At 41.4% G+C, this 17,911-nt stretch overlaps 3 protein-coding genes across 3 annotated transcripts in view; 1 reads left to right on the top strand and 2 right to left on the bottom strand.

The window, feature by feature from the left end:
• Window positions 1-2,222: 2,222 nt before the first annotated feature.
• Window positions 2,223-3,049, bottom strand: LOC108697503 (protein kinase C delta type). The gene is made up of 3 exons (XM_041570709.1): window positions 2,967-3,049; window positions 2,738-2,800; window positions 2,223-2,619 (listed from the first exon to the last, which is right to left on the bottom strand). Exons 1-3 carry the CDS (start codon window positions 3,038-3,040, stop codon window positions 2,451-2,453), a joined length of 306 nt encoding a protein of 101 aa, XP_041426643.1. The 5' UTR covers window positions 3,041-3,049; the 3' UTR covers window positions 2,223-2,450.
• Window positions 3,050-12,355: 9,306 nt separating this feature from the next.
• LOC108697502 (protein kinase C delta type) lies at window positions 12,356-13,875 on the bottom strand. Its single transcript, XM_018227605.2, has 3 exons — window positions 13,823-13,875; window positions 13,566-13,704; window positions 12,356-13,210 (listed from the first exon to the last, which is right to left on the bottom strand). Exons 1-3 carry the CDS (start codon window positions 13,867-13,869, stop codon window positions 13,013-13,015), a joined length of 384 nt encoding a protein of 127 aa, XP_018083094.2. The 5' UTR covers window positions 13,870-13,875; the 3' UTR covers window positions 12,356-13,012.
• Window positions 13,876-16,337: 2,462 nt separating this feature from the next.
• Window positions 16,338-17,911, top strand: part of sec24c.S (SEC24 homolog C, COPII coat complex component S homeolog) — a gene marked incomplete at its 5' end in the record, with an annotated part of 46,543 nt that continues 44,969 nt past the window's right edge. The window contains 1 exon segment of the mRNA NM_001094363.1: window positions 16,338-16,382.

Raw genomic sequence — 17,911 nt, 5'->3', positions numbered from 1 at the left:
TATTAATTATATCTTAGTTGGGATCAAGTATAAGGTAATGTTTTATTATTACAGAGAAAAAAGAAATTTTTTAAAAAAATTAAAAATCTGACTTAATTAAAATGGAGTCTATCGTAATACGAAACTTTCTGGGTGACGGGTTTCCAGATAACTGATTCCGTACCTGAAACCATGCAACTAACCTAACCCTAATTTGAAATACTAGAAAACATTATTTTTTTAAAGAAATATTTTTATTTTTTTTAACAAATAAAAAACAAAACAAACCACAGTCTGTCTGTCTTTTAGTTAAAGGAACAGGAACAAAAGGGTCTCTGTGTAGTAAGGCTTAGGGTTCAGTTGATTTTCTTCATCCCTGTGCTGGAGATTGTTGATCTCTGGCTCTTAGGAGTCTGGTTTGTGGAAGATCCTGCCTGTCCAGTCAATCCGTTGCTTCGTTAGCAGAGGAGAAGAAATGTGCAGTTCCGCCACTTTGGACCCATAGTCTCGCAGGATATAACATGTAACAATAAACAATATGTCACTCACAGTTACACCACTGGTTGAATTAGCACATGTTTATACATATGAGCAGTAACGCCACGTCAAGGCTTCAACCCTGTTACTGGCCATTCACACACCATTCACGCCGGGTGTAACGCCTCACACAACAGGACAAACGTGACAAACAAAGACAACACAAGAGACTTAAACTGCACGTGTCTATGAAGTACCACCCTTTGCTCATTTAACAAGAAACATTCAGGACAAGGTAAAAAAAAACCCTGATCCGAAGCATTGGCTAATTTGCCCCAGACAGGGGAAAAACCCTTGCCCTGGATAAACTACAAAACTATATACATAACTAACAGGGTATGGGTTCCATAGACAAGATGTGCAGGAAGACAAAGCAGTCTGTGATCTTGGCATCTACTTGCCTTCTTGTTACACCCTTATCCTTTCATATCTCACATTCACTCACACACTCACGCACCATTCGCTCCACATGTATATAGATACACCTACCTGGTACTTACCTTCATGAACCCAGATGAGTGACTGTGCCTGATGTTACCAAGGAAGGAAATGCAGATGATGACACGGCCTTTGTGCAGCAGGTGGAGCTGATGTTGAAGCCCGCAGATATGCCCCTGTCCTCTGATCTTATGTACCTATGCTAGATGGAACAGCATGTTATTATGACTGGCTGGATCACACTCTAAAATACTCACTTACTCCAGCCAGGAGGAACTTAGAAATGAAAAGCCAGAGACGATATTGTTGTCCCCTGATGTGGCTTCATCTTCCTCAGACCGGAGGAACGGCAGATTCCCATCATATGGAAAGAAGAGCTTTGCTGATGGCTGTTTGAAAAGCAGAAATCAATTCAGTTAAAATGATACAGAATATCTATTATGAGCAAGAGAATAGTTACTGTATTTGCTTTTAGAGGCCCAATTTAAAATTTTGATTTGCAATGTATTTAACATCAATATACTATAAAAATTCCATTACATTTGTATATGTAACATTTAGAATTGAAATTGCCATACTGCTTGCTTAAGTAGAGGCACCTTCCTTATGTGTATAGGTTTCATAGAGACTTGTGTGTTTAAAGCTTAAATAAAACTTCCACAAACTTTTCACTAGTCAGTGTTATTTACCCAGGACTATAATCATTTCTAATTTGTATTCGTAAATCATGTACTTACTTCACTTGGCTGGAAAGGGGATTTTGCTCCTTCTTCCAGCGCCACCCAATCGATGGACTCATAAAATGGGTGGCACCTGATGTTCCCTCGCAAACCAAGGCGTCTTTTTGGCTTCTTTCTTAGGAGCTAAAATATCAATAGACAATTACTTGAATACCCCAACTGGATCAGAAATACATATGTGAATGTTACAATACCTCTATACCACTGTTGCTACCCACCTTTATCAGAAGATCTTTTAGCTCTTCACCCAGCCATGGAGGTATTACAGGCCTATCCATGATGATGGAATCAACAAGTTCCTCGCTGTCATTGTTGGTAAATAGGGCGACGCCGGTGGCCATTTCAAAGATGGTGACGCCAAGTGACCACCAGTCGACTGCTGCATTATATGGCTTTTCTTGTAGAAACTGAAAAAGAGAGGAAAAGATTAACTTGCCAAGTAGCTAAATGGCACCTTCTAAGTTTGTCTACAGGCATAATATTAGCAACAAACTTTAGCCGGCCATTGAGTGTATAAAGTAATGCATGCAACTACTTGCTTTCTCTAGCTTGGATCAAAACTAGGGTTGCCACACAAGTGGTAATGTGTAATTCCCCAAACTTCCCTCTTCTACCTGAATTATTCCACCACCCTACCGTGTCTTTTAAATGCTCCCTCCCACTTCCACCACATACAGCTCCCTGATCTGCCCATTTCCCGACCCCATTCTGCCCATCCAGGAGACATTCTCCTATATTTCTTCCTTTTACTACATTTCACATATCTACCGTAATTGCATTTCTCACCTCCGGGGCCATGTATCGCAGGGTTCCGACACCGCCAGTGATGGTATCGTTCTTGAAGACGTTTTGCTTAGCCAGGCCGAAGTCTGAGATCCTAACATGGCCTTTGTCATCCAGCAAGATGTTGATGGGTTTTATGTCTCTGTTATATAGAGATTAAAGGAGTTACACAGGAGAAGGCAAGGGCTGCTGATCTGCAGAGCAACCTGTGTGTGACCTCTGCTGTAGAATTTTACAGAGATGAAGAAATCTATACTGACCGATGGATGATCCCCTTGCTGTGCAGAAATTGTAGGCCACATATCATCTCTGCTGAAAGGAACCTTTTAAACAGGAAAATCATGGTTAGCCTTTCTTTTAATAACATGAGCAATAAGTGTCTACTAAACCAGAAGAGATAGATTGTACTTTCTTTTTGTAGGTGCAATTAGTATAAAGTTATTTATTCGTGATATTGTACTATTGTACAATTTACCATGTGCCACTTACTGTATTGTGCTGATGTCTATCCGCCCGTATTCCTCCAGTGCATGTTCCAGGCTGCCTCCGCTCAGATACTCCATTACGTAGAAGGCATGCCGCTGGTTATACAGACAAATAGAAATAGTGATGCGGAGAAAGAAATAACACAGAGTAGCACTTATTTTATTAATTACCAGATGGTATAAACATAACTAAAGACAAATAGAATGGGGCATGGAATACTCTATATCAGTAATAAATATAATACAATATATAATATGAATACATGGCATCAGCTCATTAATACTGTGGGTAGTTGACTGATATTTTGCATACTGTTATGGCTGGAAACCATTGGGAGAATCTCTGGTACTCTGGCAGGCCAATCAGATCCCTGCATCTATGGCACTAAATGGCAATACTGAACTCATGTTGTACCTGGGTTTGAAAAGCGGCATAGCCTTTGCAAAGGAACCGGCACTCTCTGGAGATCTGGAGAACTTGTGCCTCGGTGACAAGGCTGTTGTAATCGGTCTCCTTTGTTTTCTCAATGTATTTTATAGCCACATATTGCTCCCTGTTTCTTAACTTGGCCAGCATCACCTGAGAAAGGAAAGAAAAGTCAATATCTGTTCCTGTGATGGAAATATTATTCAGATTTGGATTTAGTTTCTTTTGTCCCCAGAGCATTCATTCCTTTTGCTTTCTACCACATTTAGAATTTAGCACCTACAAAAAAGAGCTCTGCCTAATGGGAACCAGTCACACTTACTTTGCCAAATCCTCCTCTTCCCAGCACGGAGAAGAAGCTGTAACTGGAGACTCTGAGCGGGTCAGTCCTGGAAGGCTGAGCTGATGGTGGTCTCACGGTGGCGGCTTTTCCTAGTGGAGAAAAAAATATCAGCTCATGGAATAATAATATTGTGCTATTATTAATTAAAAGACGCATATTCTTGCATATTCTTATATATATATATACTTAAAACTCATTGAAATTAATCTGTTCCAGAATTGGAGATCTGTAGCATTATAGAAGCCATTTCACATGGCGATAAAGAACTTCTGTTATTGTTAACCCTTTAAGTGACAACTGATATCCCACAACCACACAAATTAGTCAGAGCTTTTTCACTTTCAGGGCTATATTCTGGGGGCAGCTATTTCTTTAATAAGAAAAACTATTATTTTAACCCCATAGCAGAAAGAAGCTTTCTTTAGTTTTGAAGGTGCCAACACACAGTAAATTCCAAACTACCACACATCCCAAATGACTGATTTTAAGCTCTGCATATATAGATATAATTGTAAATTGACCTTTGGAGGGGTGAGTGGAAAAATACACTGCACTGGCAGTGTCATAATGATATGGGGGTTACTGCACCTGGGCAACTGTGATTGCACCAGTAAATTAGGGGTAGTTGGCAATCATGTGGGCTGCTCCTTTTTAAAATTTGTTGAGGAAGGAGGAAAAACAGTGATCAAATGGGCACAACTGAGTACAGATCTAATAACCTATATCAACCAATTAGAAGGTAGCATTTACTGGTCATTTTTTCAAAAGCTGATTTATTAATATGGATAAGTGCCTATGGGCAAACTTGGAGATTTTTATTACATATAGAAGATAAGTGCTAAATTGTACTAGTGCAGTTTCCCATAGCAACCAGGTCTTTGCTTTCAAGTTGAAATTACACTGTACCAAAAGGTTTGCTGATTAGTTGCTATTGGCAACTGCCCTTGTACAATATAGCACCCATAGTAACTATTAGTAACTAATCCCTAAAATGTTATTGCCCCAATAAAATAGGATAAGATGGCTATCGTATGGGGCACTCCTTTTTCCAAAAGTAATTTTTTTTTCTTTACCTTGATCACTCTTCTCCCTTTTCCTTTTCTTCTTCCTGCAGCTCTCATCTGGTACCCACTGCTCTTCCAAACTCCTTGCTCTCTTCTTCTTGGGCCTATCCTCTTCATTTTCTTTACCTACTGATCTTCTTCTCTTCTCCTTTAAGGGCCCGGGTTCCGAAATGCCAGATTCTAGATGGATACGCTTCATTTTCTCTCTCTTCACTCCGATCTCTCTTCTGTGTCTTCTCTCTCTGAAATCTCCTCACCAACTGTAACTTTCCAACGGTCGAGGTCTCGTGCCTGTGGCAGGCGCAACTTCATGACATCATCACTTGGGCACAGCCTGCAAGATACCAGTGCAGAGCCAGGGACTTAGCTCTACCTGAGCACAGGTTGGAAGATGCCATTGCAGTGTAGAGCTAGGGACATATTACTACAGTCAGTTACAACCTTCTCTTATTAGAGGTTCCTTATACATTGGGCAGGATATACTGTGTGGGCTCAAATGGGGTTTGAGGATAAATTTCCCTTTAAACCTACAGGCACTGTGATAGAGCACCCATAAGTAGGAAGTGCAGCTAGTAACCCCTCATGCATTCTCTATGCCGTTAGTTGATCATCTTTCTCATAGTTAATGTTTCATTCCATTTGTCCAGTCTGTGTTCTCTAGATTCTAGAATCAGACTATGAACTGTTTTATATTTGAAAGTGCATTCACGTATGTGCATGGGAAGTCAGATACTTTCATTTGTTTGTGTTGGAGCTGCCATGCGCCCATCATACAGTTTCTCTCTTCCCTATAGAGAAAGGTTCATATACAGTGAATAAGAGATACCCCAGTCCATTAAACTCCAGTGTCACTGGTTTGAAATCTACCTTGTTATGGGATATTTATCTACCCTTAAGGTGGCCATAGACGCATAGATGGCATATCTTTCCCCGATATGCCATTAACAAGCATGGCTATATCAGGGGTAATCTGATTGTTCGGCTGAATGGCGAACGATCTGATTACGATGTGCAATGGGCTCCGGCGTGATCGGTCGGGTCAAAATCAAACCTGACCGAACGACCGAACGTCCGATCTCAGCCGGACGAAAGCTGTTGGCACCCCACCACACGATCCGAAAATCGTATGAATCCTCGATTCGTACGATAGGATCTGTGTGTCTATTAGGTGCAGGGTTAGGGAATTAAACAGCATTCATTACAGGAAGTATTTAGGCATTTTTTTTTACTTTTGGGTTCTACTTACTGGGGTACACTATGGAGTTTGAGCACAATTCTCCCATGTGCCTCCAGATCTTTAGCTCAGCTGTTTATATTGAAATATATGCTATAGCAAGTAACTTACTCATATATATGTCCAGGGTCGGACTGGGGGGCCCGGTGCCCACCGGGACTGCAGTCCAGGGCCCCCCCTACAGGCCCCCTGCTGCGACGTGCAGCGATGTTTGGCACCCCCTTGGCACGTATGTGCAGATGTCGGCGCGCAGTCACACAAGGCGTTCCATCGTCGTGAATGCTCACAGGGCACCCCTGTGCTGCGCGTCACAAAAATCCTTTTTTTTAAAAAAAAAAAAAAAATGAGCATCAGGAGAGGGGGTCTGGTCTGACAATGTAGAGAACAGAATAAGTAATGAAAGTAAACCTTGATGGTGAAGGGAGAATAAATGGAGGGTGATATAATGGGTGAGTGGGGAAAAAGCAGAATTGAGGGGGGAAAAAACAAATGGGGGAGAGGGTAAGTGTAGGACAGGTGCAGCAGTAATTTGTCAGTGTTCTATCATCAACCCTGTTAAATGAGTTGTTCAACTTTTAGTATGGATGTAGCTGGACAGTGTCTAACTAATACTACCGTAATCATTATAAGCCCAAGAACAGTGAACTTGGTTAAGGCTATATTCATGTGGTTTGTTATGTTGTTTATTAGTTAAAAAAAAAATATATATATATACCTTTAAAAAAATGTCTATAGCAAATAATAATACATCTGTAGCTATACAGAGCATTTGTTTTTAGATGGGGTCAGTGACCCCCTTTTAAAAGCTGGAAAGAGTCAGAAGAATAAAAAGCTATAAAAAAAAAATTAATGATGACCAATTGAAAAGTTGCTTAGAATTCGACATTTTATAACATATTAAATGTTAACGTAAAGGTCATCTTTGTTAACTTTTAAGTATGCTATGGAAGGGCTAATTCTAAGCAATTTTTCATTTGGCCCTAACTTTTACTTTTTTTTTAGGGATGCACCGAATCCAGGATTCGGTTCGGGATTTGGCCGAATCCTTCTGCCCAGCTGAACCATATCTGAATCCTAATTTGCATATGCAAATTTGGGGCGGGGAGGGAAAACGCGTGACTTTTTGTCAGAAAACAAGGAAGTCAAAAAAATTTCCCCGCCCCACCCGTAATTTGTATATGCAAATTAGGGTTCGGTATTCAGCCTAATCTTTCTCAAAGTATTCAGGGGTTCGGCCGAATCCAAAATAGTGGATTCGGTGCATCCCTTCTTTTTTTTACAGTTTTTACATTTTTTGCCTCTATCCAGCTTTGATATGGGGGTCACTGACCCCTTCTAAAAAACAAATTCTCTGTAAGGTTCCACATTTATTGCTATATTTTATTACTCATCTTTCTCGTTAGAGCTTCTTTTATTCACATCAATGCCTGGTTGCTAGGGTCATTTGGACCCTAGCAACCAGAGTGCTAAATTGCAAACTTGAGAGCTGCTGAATAACCACAAATAATAATAAAATGAAAACCAATTGCAAATTGTCTCAGAATACCACTATCTACATGATACTAAAAGTTAATTTAAAGTTGAACAACCCCATTAACGCAAAACGTGGGGATCAGGTAGGATGGAAGTTCACACAGGACATTTGCTGCTTCTAGCGTGGGTGACAAAAGTCTGGAAATACCTTTGTATTGGAAGGAATATGATGAATGGTCTGGACTGTAGTTAGGGCTGTTGCTGAACTAGGCTCCAGACTGCAGCCCAGACCCTTTTCCTGTATGGGCACATGCATAGGCAGCCCATGTCCCTGCTTCTTATTGTATGTATATAAAGTACATAGTATACACTTCTATAATTGTAGCTAATATTCCTGAGGTGCCCTATTGCCTCTATTGCCTTTCGCTGTATACTTTGCTTGCTGTGAAAAACACTGTTTATTAGTATTAATTATATCTTAGTTGGGATCAAGTACAAGGTACTGCCAATGACAACCCTTATTTTGCATCACCCAGGAACTATTTTCATGATTGTGTTGCTCCCCAACTCTTTTTACATTTGAGTATGACACATGGGTATAAACGGTAGGGGACCTCCTCTGTAAATATGCCCCAAAACGTTTGTGCCCTTGTAGCATTCCAAACTATGCATCCCAAACTTAATTAGCAATGCAAGAGTGTCCTTCCTAATAGCACTGCATCAGGCATCTTGCTGTTATATAACATATTGAAAAAATATTGTGGATCTAGTGCAGTTTTGAGAGATACAGTATAATGACACTGGCTACCATTGTTTAAAATAAAGAATAGATATTTTTCCTCATTAAACCCCAATGTCCTAATTGCCTATATATTTGCCACATATAAATGTGCCTTCTCCAAAGTACACTATTTATGTAATATACGTAGGTATGGCTCTGGACCTGGGGGTTTCCTGATAATGAATCTTTTTGTCTACTTCATACCTTCTGTCTACTAAAAAATCATGTAAAAAGTACATAAACCCGATAGGCTGGTTTTACTTCCAGTAAGTATTAATCATATCTTAGTTGGGATCAAGTACAAGGTACTGTTTTATTATTACAGAGAAAAAAACATTTAAAAAAATCTGACTTAATTAAAATACGAAACTTTCTGGGTGATGGGTTTCCAGATAACTCATCCCGTACCTGTACCATGCGACTAACAATTTGAAATAATAGACATTATTTTTTTAAAGGTATATATATATATATATATCTTTTTTTTTAACTAATAAACAACATAACCAACCACATGAATATAGCCTTAACCAAGTTCACTGTTCTTGGGCTTATAATGATTACGGTAGTATTAGTTAGACACTGTCCATCTACATCCTGGGATCAAAGTTCCTTTGAGTTGTGGTCACACCAAATCCTACGGGGTATCAGCTTTGTGCTGCACGTGAGTATGAGGAAGCCCATTACTTAGCCATTTGGTTGTCAGGGGCTTGCAGAGTGGAACACTAGCCCAGAGAATGGATGGGTCCAGGGTGTCAGGTATTGCTGGGATTCGAGCCGGGGACCTTTGGGTTTCTGGCTCGATACCTTAACCATTTGGCGAGGTGAGCAGCCTGTAGGGTTGCTCGCTATGTGTAACCTGGCCTCTGCAGTCCCAGCCCAGCTGCCGCCTGATTGGTCTCTCCAGCCCCAGCTCAGCTGCAGCCTGTTTGGCATCTACAGCCCCAACCCAGCTGCTGCCTAGTTTAATCAGCCAATCAGGGCTGACTCTTCCCTATTTAAGGGCAGCACTTAGACCACTCCTTGGCAGAGCATTGTATGGTTTCCTAGTACTGCGGCAGCGCCCCTAACTAGGTAGTTCTAGCTCTTGCCCCTTTTCCCTTGTTATTCCGCCTTGCCTTGTCTGCCTGTCCTTGTCTTGCTTAATCTTATCTTGTACCTTCCCAACCTTGACCTTGATCCGACCCTGCCTTGTACCCCTCTCTTGCTATCCTCGGCTCCAGTCCTGTCTTGCTATCCTCGGCTCCAGTCCTGTCTTGCTATCCTCGGCTCCAGTCCTCTCTTGCTATATCTTGCTCCAGTCCTCTCTTGCTCTGCTCTCTTTCTATTCTGCTCCTGTCTTGCTATCTGCTCCAGTCTCCCTCTGCACTCTATCCCAAGTTTGATCTGATCTACGCCCGTCCTGTCCCATCCAGTCTGTTCCGGTTCCACTCCTGCCCCGTCAAGTCTGTTCCTGTTGAGTCGTCCTCTTCTTCCTGCCTAGTCCAGTCCTGACCTTCGCCCTCTCCGTCCTGTTCTGCACCTGATCCAGACTGACTCTTCGCCCTCATCAACCTGTTCCTGCTTTCCCTTCAAGTGTTCCTAGGCACATACAGCTCCTGCCTCAAGGACTCGCCCTTTCCCTTCAGTCTCTACAGCTCCCCCTACCTAATCCTTGACACAGGGAGGCAGATGGTGGGATAGTAGTAGTAGTAGTAGTAGTAGTAGGCAGGTAGGAAGCCTCCAGCACAGCAGTCTGTCTTTCAATTAAAGAAACAAAAGGGTCTCTGTTTAGTAAGGCTTAGGGTTCAGTTGATTTCCTTAATCCCTGTGCTGGAGATTGTTGATCTCTAGCTCTTAGGAGTCTGGTTTGTGGAAGATCCTGCCTGTCCATTCAATCCGTTGCTTCGTTAGCAGAGGAGAAGAAATGTGCAGTTCCGCCACTTTGGACCCGTAGTCTCGCAGGATATAACATGTAACAATAAACAATATGTCACTCAAAGTTACACCACTGGTTGAATTAGCACATGTTTATACATATGAGCAGTAACGCCACGTCAAGGCTTCAACCCTGTTACTGGCCATTCACACACCATTCACGCCGGGTGTAACGCCTCACACAACAGGACAAACGTGACAAACAAAGACAACACAAGAGACTTAAACTGCACGTGTCTATGAAGTCCCACCCTTTGCTCATTTAACAAGAAACTTTCAGGACAAGGTAAAAAAAAAAACGATCCGAAGCGGTGGCTAATTTGCCCCAGACAGGGGAAAAACCTTTGCCCTGGATAAACTACAAAACTATATACATAACTAACAGGGTATGGGTTCCATAGACAAGATGTGCAGAAAGACAAAGCAGTCTGTGATCTTGGCATCACTTGCCTTCTTGTTACACCCTTATCCTTTCATATCTCACATTCATTCACACACCATTCGCTCCACATGTGTGTGTATATATATATATATATATATATATATATATATATACATACCAAGCAAGAGAAGGATCCGCACTCTCAGGTCTTAGATACTGAATAAAAAGTTTTATTAAAACATGCGAGTACCAGGTAGGTATATATATATATACCTACCTGGTACTTACCTTCATGAACCCAGATGAGTGACTGTGCCTGATGTTACCAAGGAAGGAAATGCAGATGATGACACGGCCTTGGTGCAGCAGGTGGAGCTGATTTGAAGCCCGCAGATATGCCCCCCGTCCTCTGATCTTATGTACCTATGCTAGATGGAACAGCATGTTATTATGACTGGCTGGATCACACTCTCACATACTCACTTACTCCAGCCAGGAGGAACTTAGGAATGGAAAGCCAGAGACGATATTGTTGTCCCCTGATGTGGCTTCATCTTCCTCGGATCGGAGGAACGGCAGATTCACATCATATGGAAAGAAGAGCTTTGCTGATGGCTGTTTGAAAAGCAGAAATCAATTCAGTTAAAATCATACAGAATATCTATTATGAGCAAGAGAATAGTTACTGTATTTGCTTTTAGAGGCCCAATTTAACATTTTGATTTGCAATGTATTTAACATCAATATACAATAAAAATTCCATTACATTAAATATGTAACATTTAGAATTGGAATTGCCATACTGCTTGTTTTAGTAGAGGCACCTTCCTTATGTGTATAGGTTTAATAGAGACTTGTGTGTTTAATGCTTAAATATAACTTCCACAAACTTTTCACTAGTCAGTGTTATTTACCAGGTCTATAATCATTTATAATTTGTATTTGCAAATCATGTACTTCACTTGGCTGGAAAGGGGATTTTGCTCCTTCTTCTTCAAGCACCATCCAATTGATGGACTCATAAAATGGATGGCGCCTGATGTTCCCTCGCAAACCAAGGCATCTTCTTGGCTTCTTTCTTATTAGCTAAAATATCAATAGGCAATTACTTGAATACCCCAAATGGAGCAGAAATAGAGCAGAAATATATCTGTGAATGTTACAATACCTCCATACCACTGTTGCTACCCACCTTTTTCAGAATCAGCAATTGTACTATGGAGCACACAGGTGGTTGTGGAAAAACAAGTCTTCTTTATTGAAAAAATGGTTTTAAAATCATCAGATCAATGTACATGTGGATATGACATCCCCCACACTTGACGCGTTTCGTGGCATCTCGCCACTTCCTCAGAAGCATAGGGAAACCCTCCCCCAACACCGTTAATAAAACCACAAGACCCAACCCCTAAAAAACATTAAACCAATCAGGTCATTAATTATATAATAATGATTGACAATCTTGATCAGAAAACACAATCAATACTATAAATGATATAGAAACAAAACTAAATTTTAGGAAGTACATCAATTACAAAAGCAAGAAAGCTCTTTTCAAATTATAGATAGACCCCCCAGAAATATAAGAAAAGGTGATTTGGATCAGAAATTATTGAGGCTAGAAGCCTATTGGATTTTTTATCTAAAAACTACCGAGCCTTTTGGGGGGCTTAATAGAGAATGGGAGCTTTCTTGCTTTTGTAATTGATGTACTTCCTAAAATTTAGTTTTGTTTCTATATCATTTATAGTATTGATTGTGTATAATATATTTATCTTTATTTTTTTACGTTAATAATATATATAATATTGATTAATATTTAGTTTCCTGTTTTTTGGTGTTTTCCTATATTCATCCCCACGTTATGACTTATATTAGTCTGTGACAGAACAGGATACCTTATACCATTTGACTACTCATAATATGTTGCTATCTAAGTGTTATATTTCTAAAAGTCTTTTATAAGCTTTTTGCAACATTGTTAATATAGATTGTGACAAAGTTCTATTTCCCAGATTAGCCTGACCTGACCAGTAGGTGGCATAAACAGAGAGATCTGTGTTTTCTGATCAAGATTGTCGATCATTATTATATAATTAATGACCTGATTGGTTTAATGTTTTTTAGGGGTTGGGTCTTGTGGTTTTATTAACGGTGTTGGGGGAGGGTTTCCCTATGCTTCTGAGGAAGTGGCGAGATGCCACGAAACGCGTCAAGTGTGGGGGATGTCATATCCACATGTACATTGATCTGATGATTTTAAAACCATTTTTTCAATAAAGAAGACTTGATTTTTCCACAACCACCTGTGTGCTCCATAGTACAATTGCTGAATCTATATTAATTCGTCTGGATCCGGGGACGCTCACTATGTTGTAGCACGGTGGATTGGTACCCGTGGATCTTAGAGGGTGAGTGCACGCAACTTGTTAATCCACCTTTTTCAGAAGATCTTTTAGCTCTTCATCCAGCCATTGAGGTATTACAGGCCTATCCATGATGATAGAATCAATGAGTTCCTCACTGTCATTGTTGGCAAATAGGGCGACGCCAGTGACCATTTCAAAGATGGTGACGCCAAATGACCACCAGTCGACTGCTGCATTATATGGCTTTTCTTGTAGAATCTGAAAAGGAGAGGAAAATACTAACTTGCCAAGTAGCTAAATGGCACCTTCTAAATTTGTCTACAGGCATAATATGTGAAACAAACTTTAGCTGCCATTGAGTGTATAAAGTAATGCATGCAACAACTTGCTTTCTCCAACTTGGATCAAAACTAGGGTTGCCACACAAGTGGTAATGTGTTATTTCCCAACCTTCCCTCCCCTACCTGAACTATTCCACCACCCTACCACTTCCACAACATACAGCTCCCTGATCTGCCCATTTTCTGACCATGATCTGCCCATCCAGGAGACATTCTCCTATATTTCTTCCTTTTACTATATTTCACATATCTACCGTAATTGCATTTCTCACCTCCGGGGCCATGTATCCCAGGGTTCCGACACCGCTAGTGATGGTATTGTCCTCAAAGACGTTTTGCTTAGCCAGGCCGAAGTCTGAGATCCTAACGTGGCCTTTGTCATCCAGTAAGATGTTGAGGCGTTTGATGTCTCTGTAATATAGAGATTAAAGGAGTTACACAGAAGAAGGTAAGGGCTGCTGATCTGCAGAGCAACCTGTGCGTGGCCTCTGCTGTAGAATGATACAGAGATGAAGAAATCTATACTGACCGATGGATGATCCCCTCGTTGTGCAGAAATTGTAGGCCACATATCATCTCTGCTGAAAGGAACGTTTTAAACAGGAAAATCATGGTTAGCCTTTCTTTTAATAACATGAGCAATAAGTGTCTACTAAAAAAATGTACTTCCTTTTTTTAGGTGCAATTAGTATAAAGTTATTTCTTAGTGATATTGTACAATTGTACCATTTACCACATGTGCCACTTACTGTATTGTGCCGATATCAATCCGGCCGTATTCCTCCAGTGCATGTTCCAGGCTGCCCCGTCTCAGATACTCTATAACGTAGAAGGCATGCCGCTGGTTATACAGACAAATAGAAAGAGTGATGGGTAGAAAGAAATAACACTTATTTTATTAATTACCAGATGGTATAAACATAACTAAAAACTAATAGAATGGGACTTGAATACTCTAATTATATCAGTAATAAATAATATTCAATATATAATATGAATACATGGCATCAGTTCATTAATACTGTGGGTAGTTGACTGATATTTTGCATACTGTTATGGCTGGAAACCATTGGGAGAATCTCTGGTACTCTGGCAGGCCAATCAGATTCCTGCATTTATGGCACTAAATGGCAATACTGAACTAATGTTGCACCTGGGTTTGAAAAGCGGTATAGCCTTGGCAAAGTTTCCCGGCACTCTCTGGAGATCTGGAGAACTTGTGCCTCAGTGACAAGGCTGTTGTAATTGGTCTCCTTTGTTTTCTCAATGTATTTTATAGCCACATATGGCTCCCTGTTTCTTAACTTGGCCAGCATCATCTGAGAAAGGAAAGAAAAGAGTCAATATCTGTTCCTGTGCACAAAGATGGAAATAGGGAAATTGACCCCAGAGCTCTCATTCCTTTTGCTTTCTACCACATTTAGGATGTAGCACCTACAAAAAAGAGCTCTGCCTAATGGGAACCAGTCACACTAACTTTGCCGAATCCTCCTCCTCCCAGCATGGAGAAGAAGCTGTAACTGGAGACTCTGAGCGGGTCAGTCCTGGAAGGCTGAGCTGGTGGTGGTCTCACGGTGGCGGCTTTTCCTAGTGGAGAAAAAAAATATCAGCTCATGGAATAATATTGCACTATTATTATTTAAAAGACACATTTTGTTGCATTATATATACTTAAAAATCTGTTCCTTTCTTTAATAGAATTGGAGATCTGTAGCATTATAGAAGCCATTTCACATGGCAATACAGAACGTCTGTTATAGTTAACCCATTAAATGGCAGCTGATATCCCACAACCACACAAATTAGTCAGAGCTTTTTCACTTTCAGGGCTATTTTCTGGGGGCAGATATTTCTTTAATAAGGAAAACTATTCTTTTAACCCCATAGCAGAAAGAAGCTTTCTTTAGATTTGAGGGTGCCAACACACAGTAAATTCCAAACTACCACAAATCCCAAATTACTGATTTTACGCTCTGTACATATAGATATAATTGTAAATTTACCTTGGGAGGGGTGATTTGGCAATCGGCCAATCACTGCGTCAGTTTTAGGGAATCGTGCCTGGTTTTTGAAACTAGGAAAACCGGGCAGTCAGTTTTGACTAAGGTTGCCACCTGGCAGGTAAAAATGATGGTTGATCCCAATGTTATTAATAGGAAAAAAAGATAAATATATAGGAAGGCCGGTATCTTTTTCCAGAAAAGGTGGCAACCCTAGTTTTGACCCGAACTAGGCCCGGACTGGCAATCTGTGGGTTCTGGTAAATGCCAGAGGGGCTGCTATAAGGTCCCATAGAAAGTCAGTATTTAGTGGGCTGGTGGGGGCTGTTTGGGCTTATGTGTGGGTCGATTGGACCTCTGTGTACCTGAAATGCCAGGGCCTATTCTAATTCTCAGTGCGAACAGCCCTCCGCAAAACCGGGCTGTCAGGGGCAAATCCGGACAGGCGTCAACCCTACTTAAAGCAGGTGCTTATTTTTGAATTCCTGATGTGAAGGCAAGTTTTAGTTAAATAAAAGAACAGGTGTATTGCCAAACAGAGCCTCCTGTAGACTGCCTGGCCAGTGGCCACACAGGGGCTTTACCAAATCACAGTTCACATTTAGCATCCCCTGGAACTTTTTGAATGCTTATGTTGCTCTCCAACTTCTTTCACTTTCTTTAATTGTGGCTCATTATCTGGTCATGGCTAAAAAAAGGCCGGGGGGACTGGGGAGTTGGCCCCGATCTAGATGGATGTAAATCGGCAGCATTATTCTGTCACTACTAGTTCTCAGTCACTTCGGGACGAGTCCAAGTGTTATATTTGTACACGAACAATTTCATACTTTGATGAGTTTACGACACTCTTTCGCCCACAACAAATATGGACGCTTCTGCGTTAGCTATCCCGGATATTGTATCTGCGCAGTCGGTAGCATAGGACTGCCTGATCTGTCTGGGAGGAGTGAGGACGTGGCAGAATTTGAGACGCTGGCCTCTTCCGGTGGGTGGTCTGGGATGTGATGTCATTTCCTATCGGAACCAGACCGAAGCTTCCGTAAAGCGACAGGGAAGTGAGCGAGTGGAAACGAAGCCGGGATTGAGGTGGTGAGTAATGAGAGTGAAATGTACTCTATGGTTGACCAAAGGTGGAGACAGGATGCCGCGGCACTGCATTGCTTGAAAGGTGCGCCCTGCTCTCATTGTACTTACATGTTGTCTCTGTCAAGTCTCAGCCAGAGTGAGGAGGCTATAGTAGGCCAAGGGGGGTGTCAAATGCAACTCTCCGTTTGCGACGTAAAGGAACCCCGTTTTGCAATGTCCCGTGTTTGTAGTTGCTGCTAAGAGCTGTGCGTCGTTGCTATAGGCGTATCCGGCCCACAGGTAAAACAGCTTGCTGGGCTGTCACTGTCATTCACATGTGAACAGGTGCTTGGGCTTAGCAAGGTGAAGGGTGAAAGGCATCAATTGTAGCAGAACATTCCCTGTGCATTGTCCGCCTCCACTACTTGTTTTACCAAATGTAAGTGAATAGCCAAGCTTCTTGTATTGTGCCGCCTGCTGAAAGCCAATTCTGTCAAGTTAAAAGCAACAACCCATTGATTCCTTTACTGCAGTCTATCAGTATTTACTGGCCTGGCTGCTTCTCCTATGGTTTGCTTTATTTTCCAATGCAATATTAAGTGATGATTGGATGGGAAAACTTACTAGATCAGCGGAGAATATTTACACATGATAATAGCTACATCAGCTTCACACTAGAAACATACCTGTCCCTGCAAAACAACTAATATTTTTAAAAAATCAAGATACAGTGACCTTTTGGAGCCATATCGTTTGCAGCATGATGTCTTGGTGGGTATTGCTGGGATCTTGGTTCAGTTCCACCAAAACAAAAGCCGTAATATATCATCGTGTGAATTTTCATGCAGAATTTCATGATTTTTTTTGATAACTGGTATTTGATTTTTATATTAGAAATCTTGATCTATGTGGTATTCCATTAAAACTATCGCAGTTTTATTTTTACCAAAAAAAAAAAGCTTCGGATGTCGCCATTCTGTGACTATTATTTATATGTGAATTTTATGTATGGGTATCCGTAATTTAGATCTTCATACCTTAAGGGTAAGGTCACACCTGGAGATTTGTTGCCCCGCGACTGATCGCCTCTTCTTTGGACGACTGATCTCCCCGAACAGCTTCCGCCTGCTCGAATGAGAAATTGCCTGCAGCAAGGCACTCGAGACGATTCATTTTCCGAAGTTGCCTCACGAGGAAACCTTGGGCAACTTCCGAAAACGAAGCGCCATGAGTGCCATGCCGCAGGCAATGTCTCATTCGAGCAGACGGAAGACAGGGAGGAAGCTGTTCGGGGAAATTAGTCGCCCCAAAGAGGAGGCTATTAGTCGCCGGGCAACTAAATCTCCAGGTGTGAAGTCGCCCAAAGTTTCCTTATGAGGCAACATCGAACGACTTCGGAAAACGAAGCGCCGGTAGTGCCATGCCGCAGGCGATTTCTCATTCAGGCAGGCGGAAGGCAAGGGGAACCCTTTGGGGAGATTAGTCGCCCCAAAGAAGAGGTGATTAGTCGCTCCCTGGTGACTAAATCTCCCCGAATCTCCAGGTCTACTTGT

The sequence above is a fragment of the Xenopus laevis genome, chromosome 7S (assembly GCF_017654675.1).
Source record: "Xenopus laevis strain J_2021 chromosome 7S, Xenopus_laevis_v10.1, whole genome shotgun sequence".
NCBI lineage: Eukaryota > Metazoa > Chordata > Amphibia > Anura > Pipidae > Xenopus > Xenopus laevis.
Note: the sequence above shows the minus strand (reverse complement) of the source record. Positions and strands in the feature narration are given on the sequence as shown.

Bases quoted from the DNA above. Each gene is read 5' to 3' on its own strand.
- LOC108697503 (XM_041570709.1), bottom strand. From the start codon at position 3,040: ATGGAGTATCTGAGCGGAGGCAGCCTGGAACATGCACTGGAGGAATAC. The intron at 2,801-2,966 runs GTAAGTGGCACA...CCTGTTTAAAAG, and splicing joins ATAGACATCAGCACAATACA to GTTCCTTTCAGCAGAGATGA. The intron at 2,620-2,737 runs GTCAGTATAGAT...TCTATATAACAG, and splicing joins AGCAAGGGGATCATCCATCG to AGACATAAAACCCATCAACA.
- LOC108697502 (XM_018227605.2), bottom strand. From the start codon at position 13,869: ATGATATGTGGCCTACAATTTCTGCACAACGAGGGGATCATCCATCG. The intron at 13,705-13,822 runs GTCAGTATAGAT...TCTATATTACAG, and splicing joins AACGAGGGGATCATCCATCG to AGACATCAAACGCCTCAACA. The intron at 13,211-13,565 runs GTGAGAAATGCA...TCTCCTTTTCAG, and splicing joins TGGGATACATGGCCCCGGAG to ATTCTACAAGAAAAGCCATA.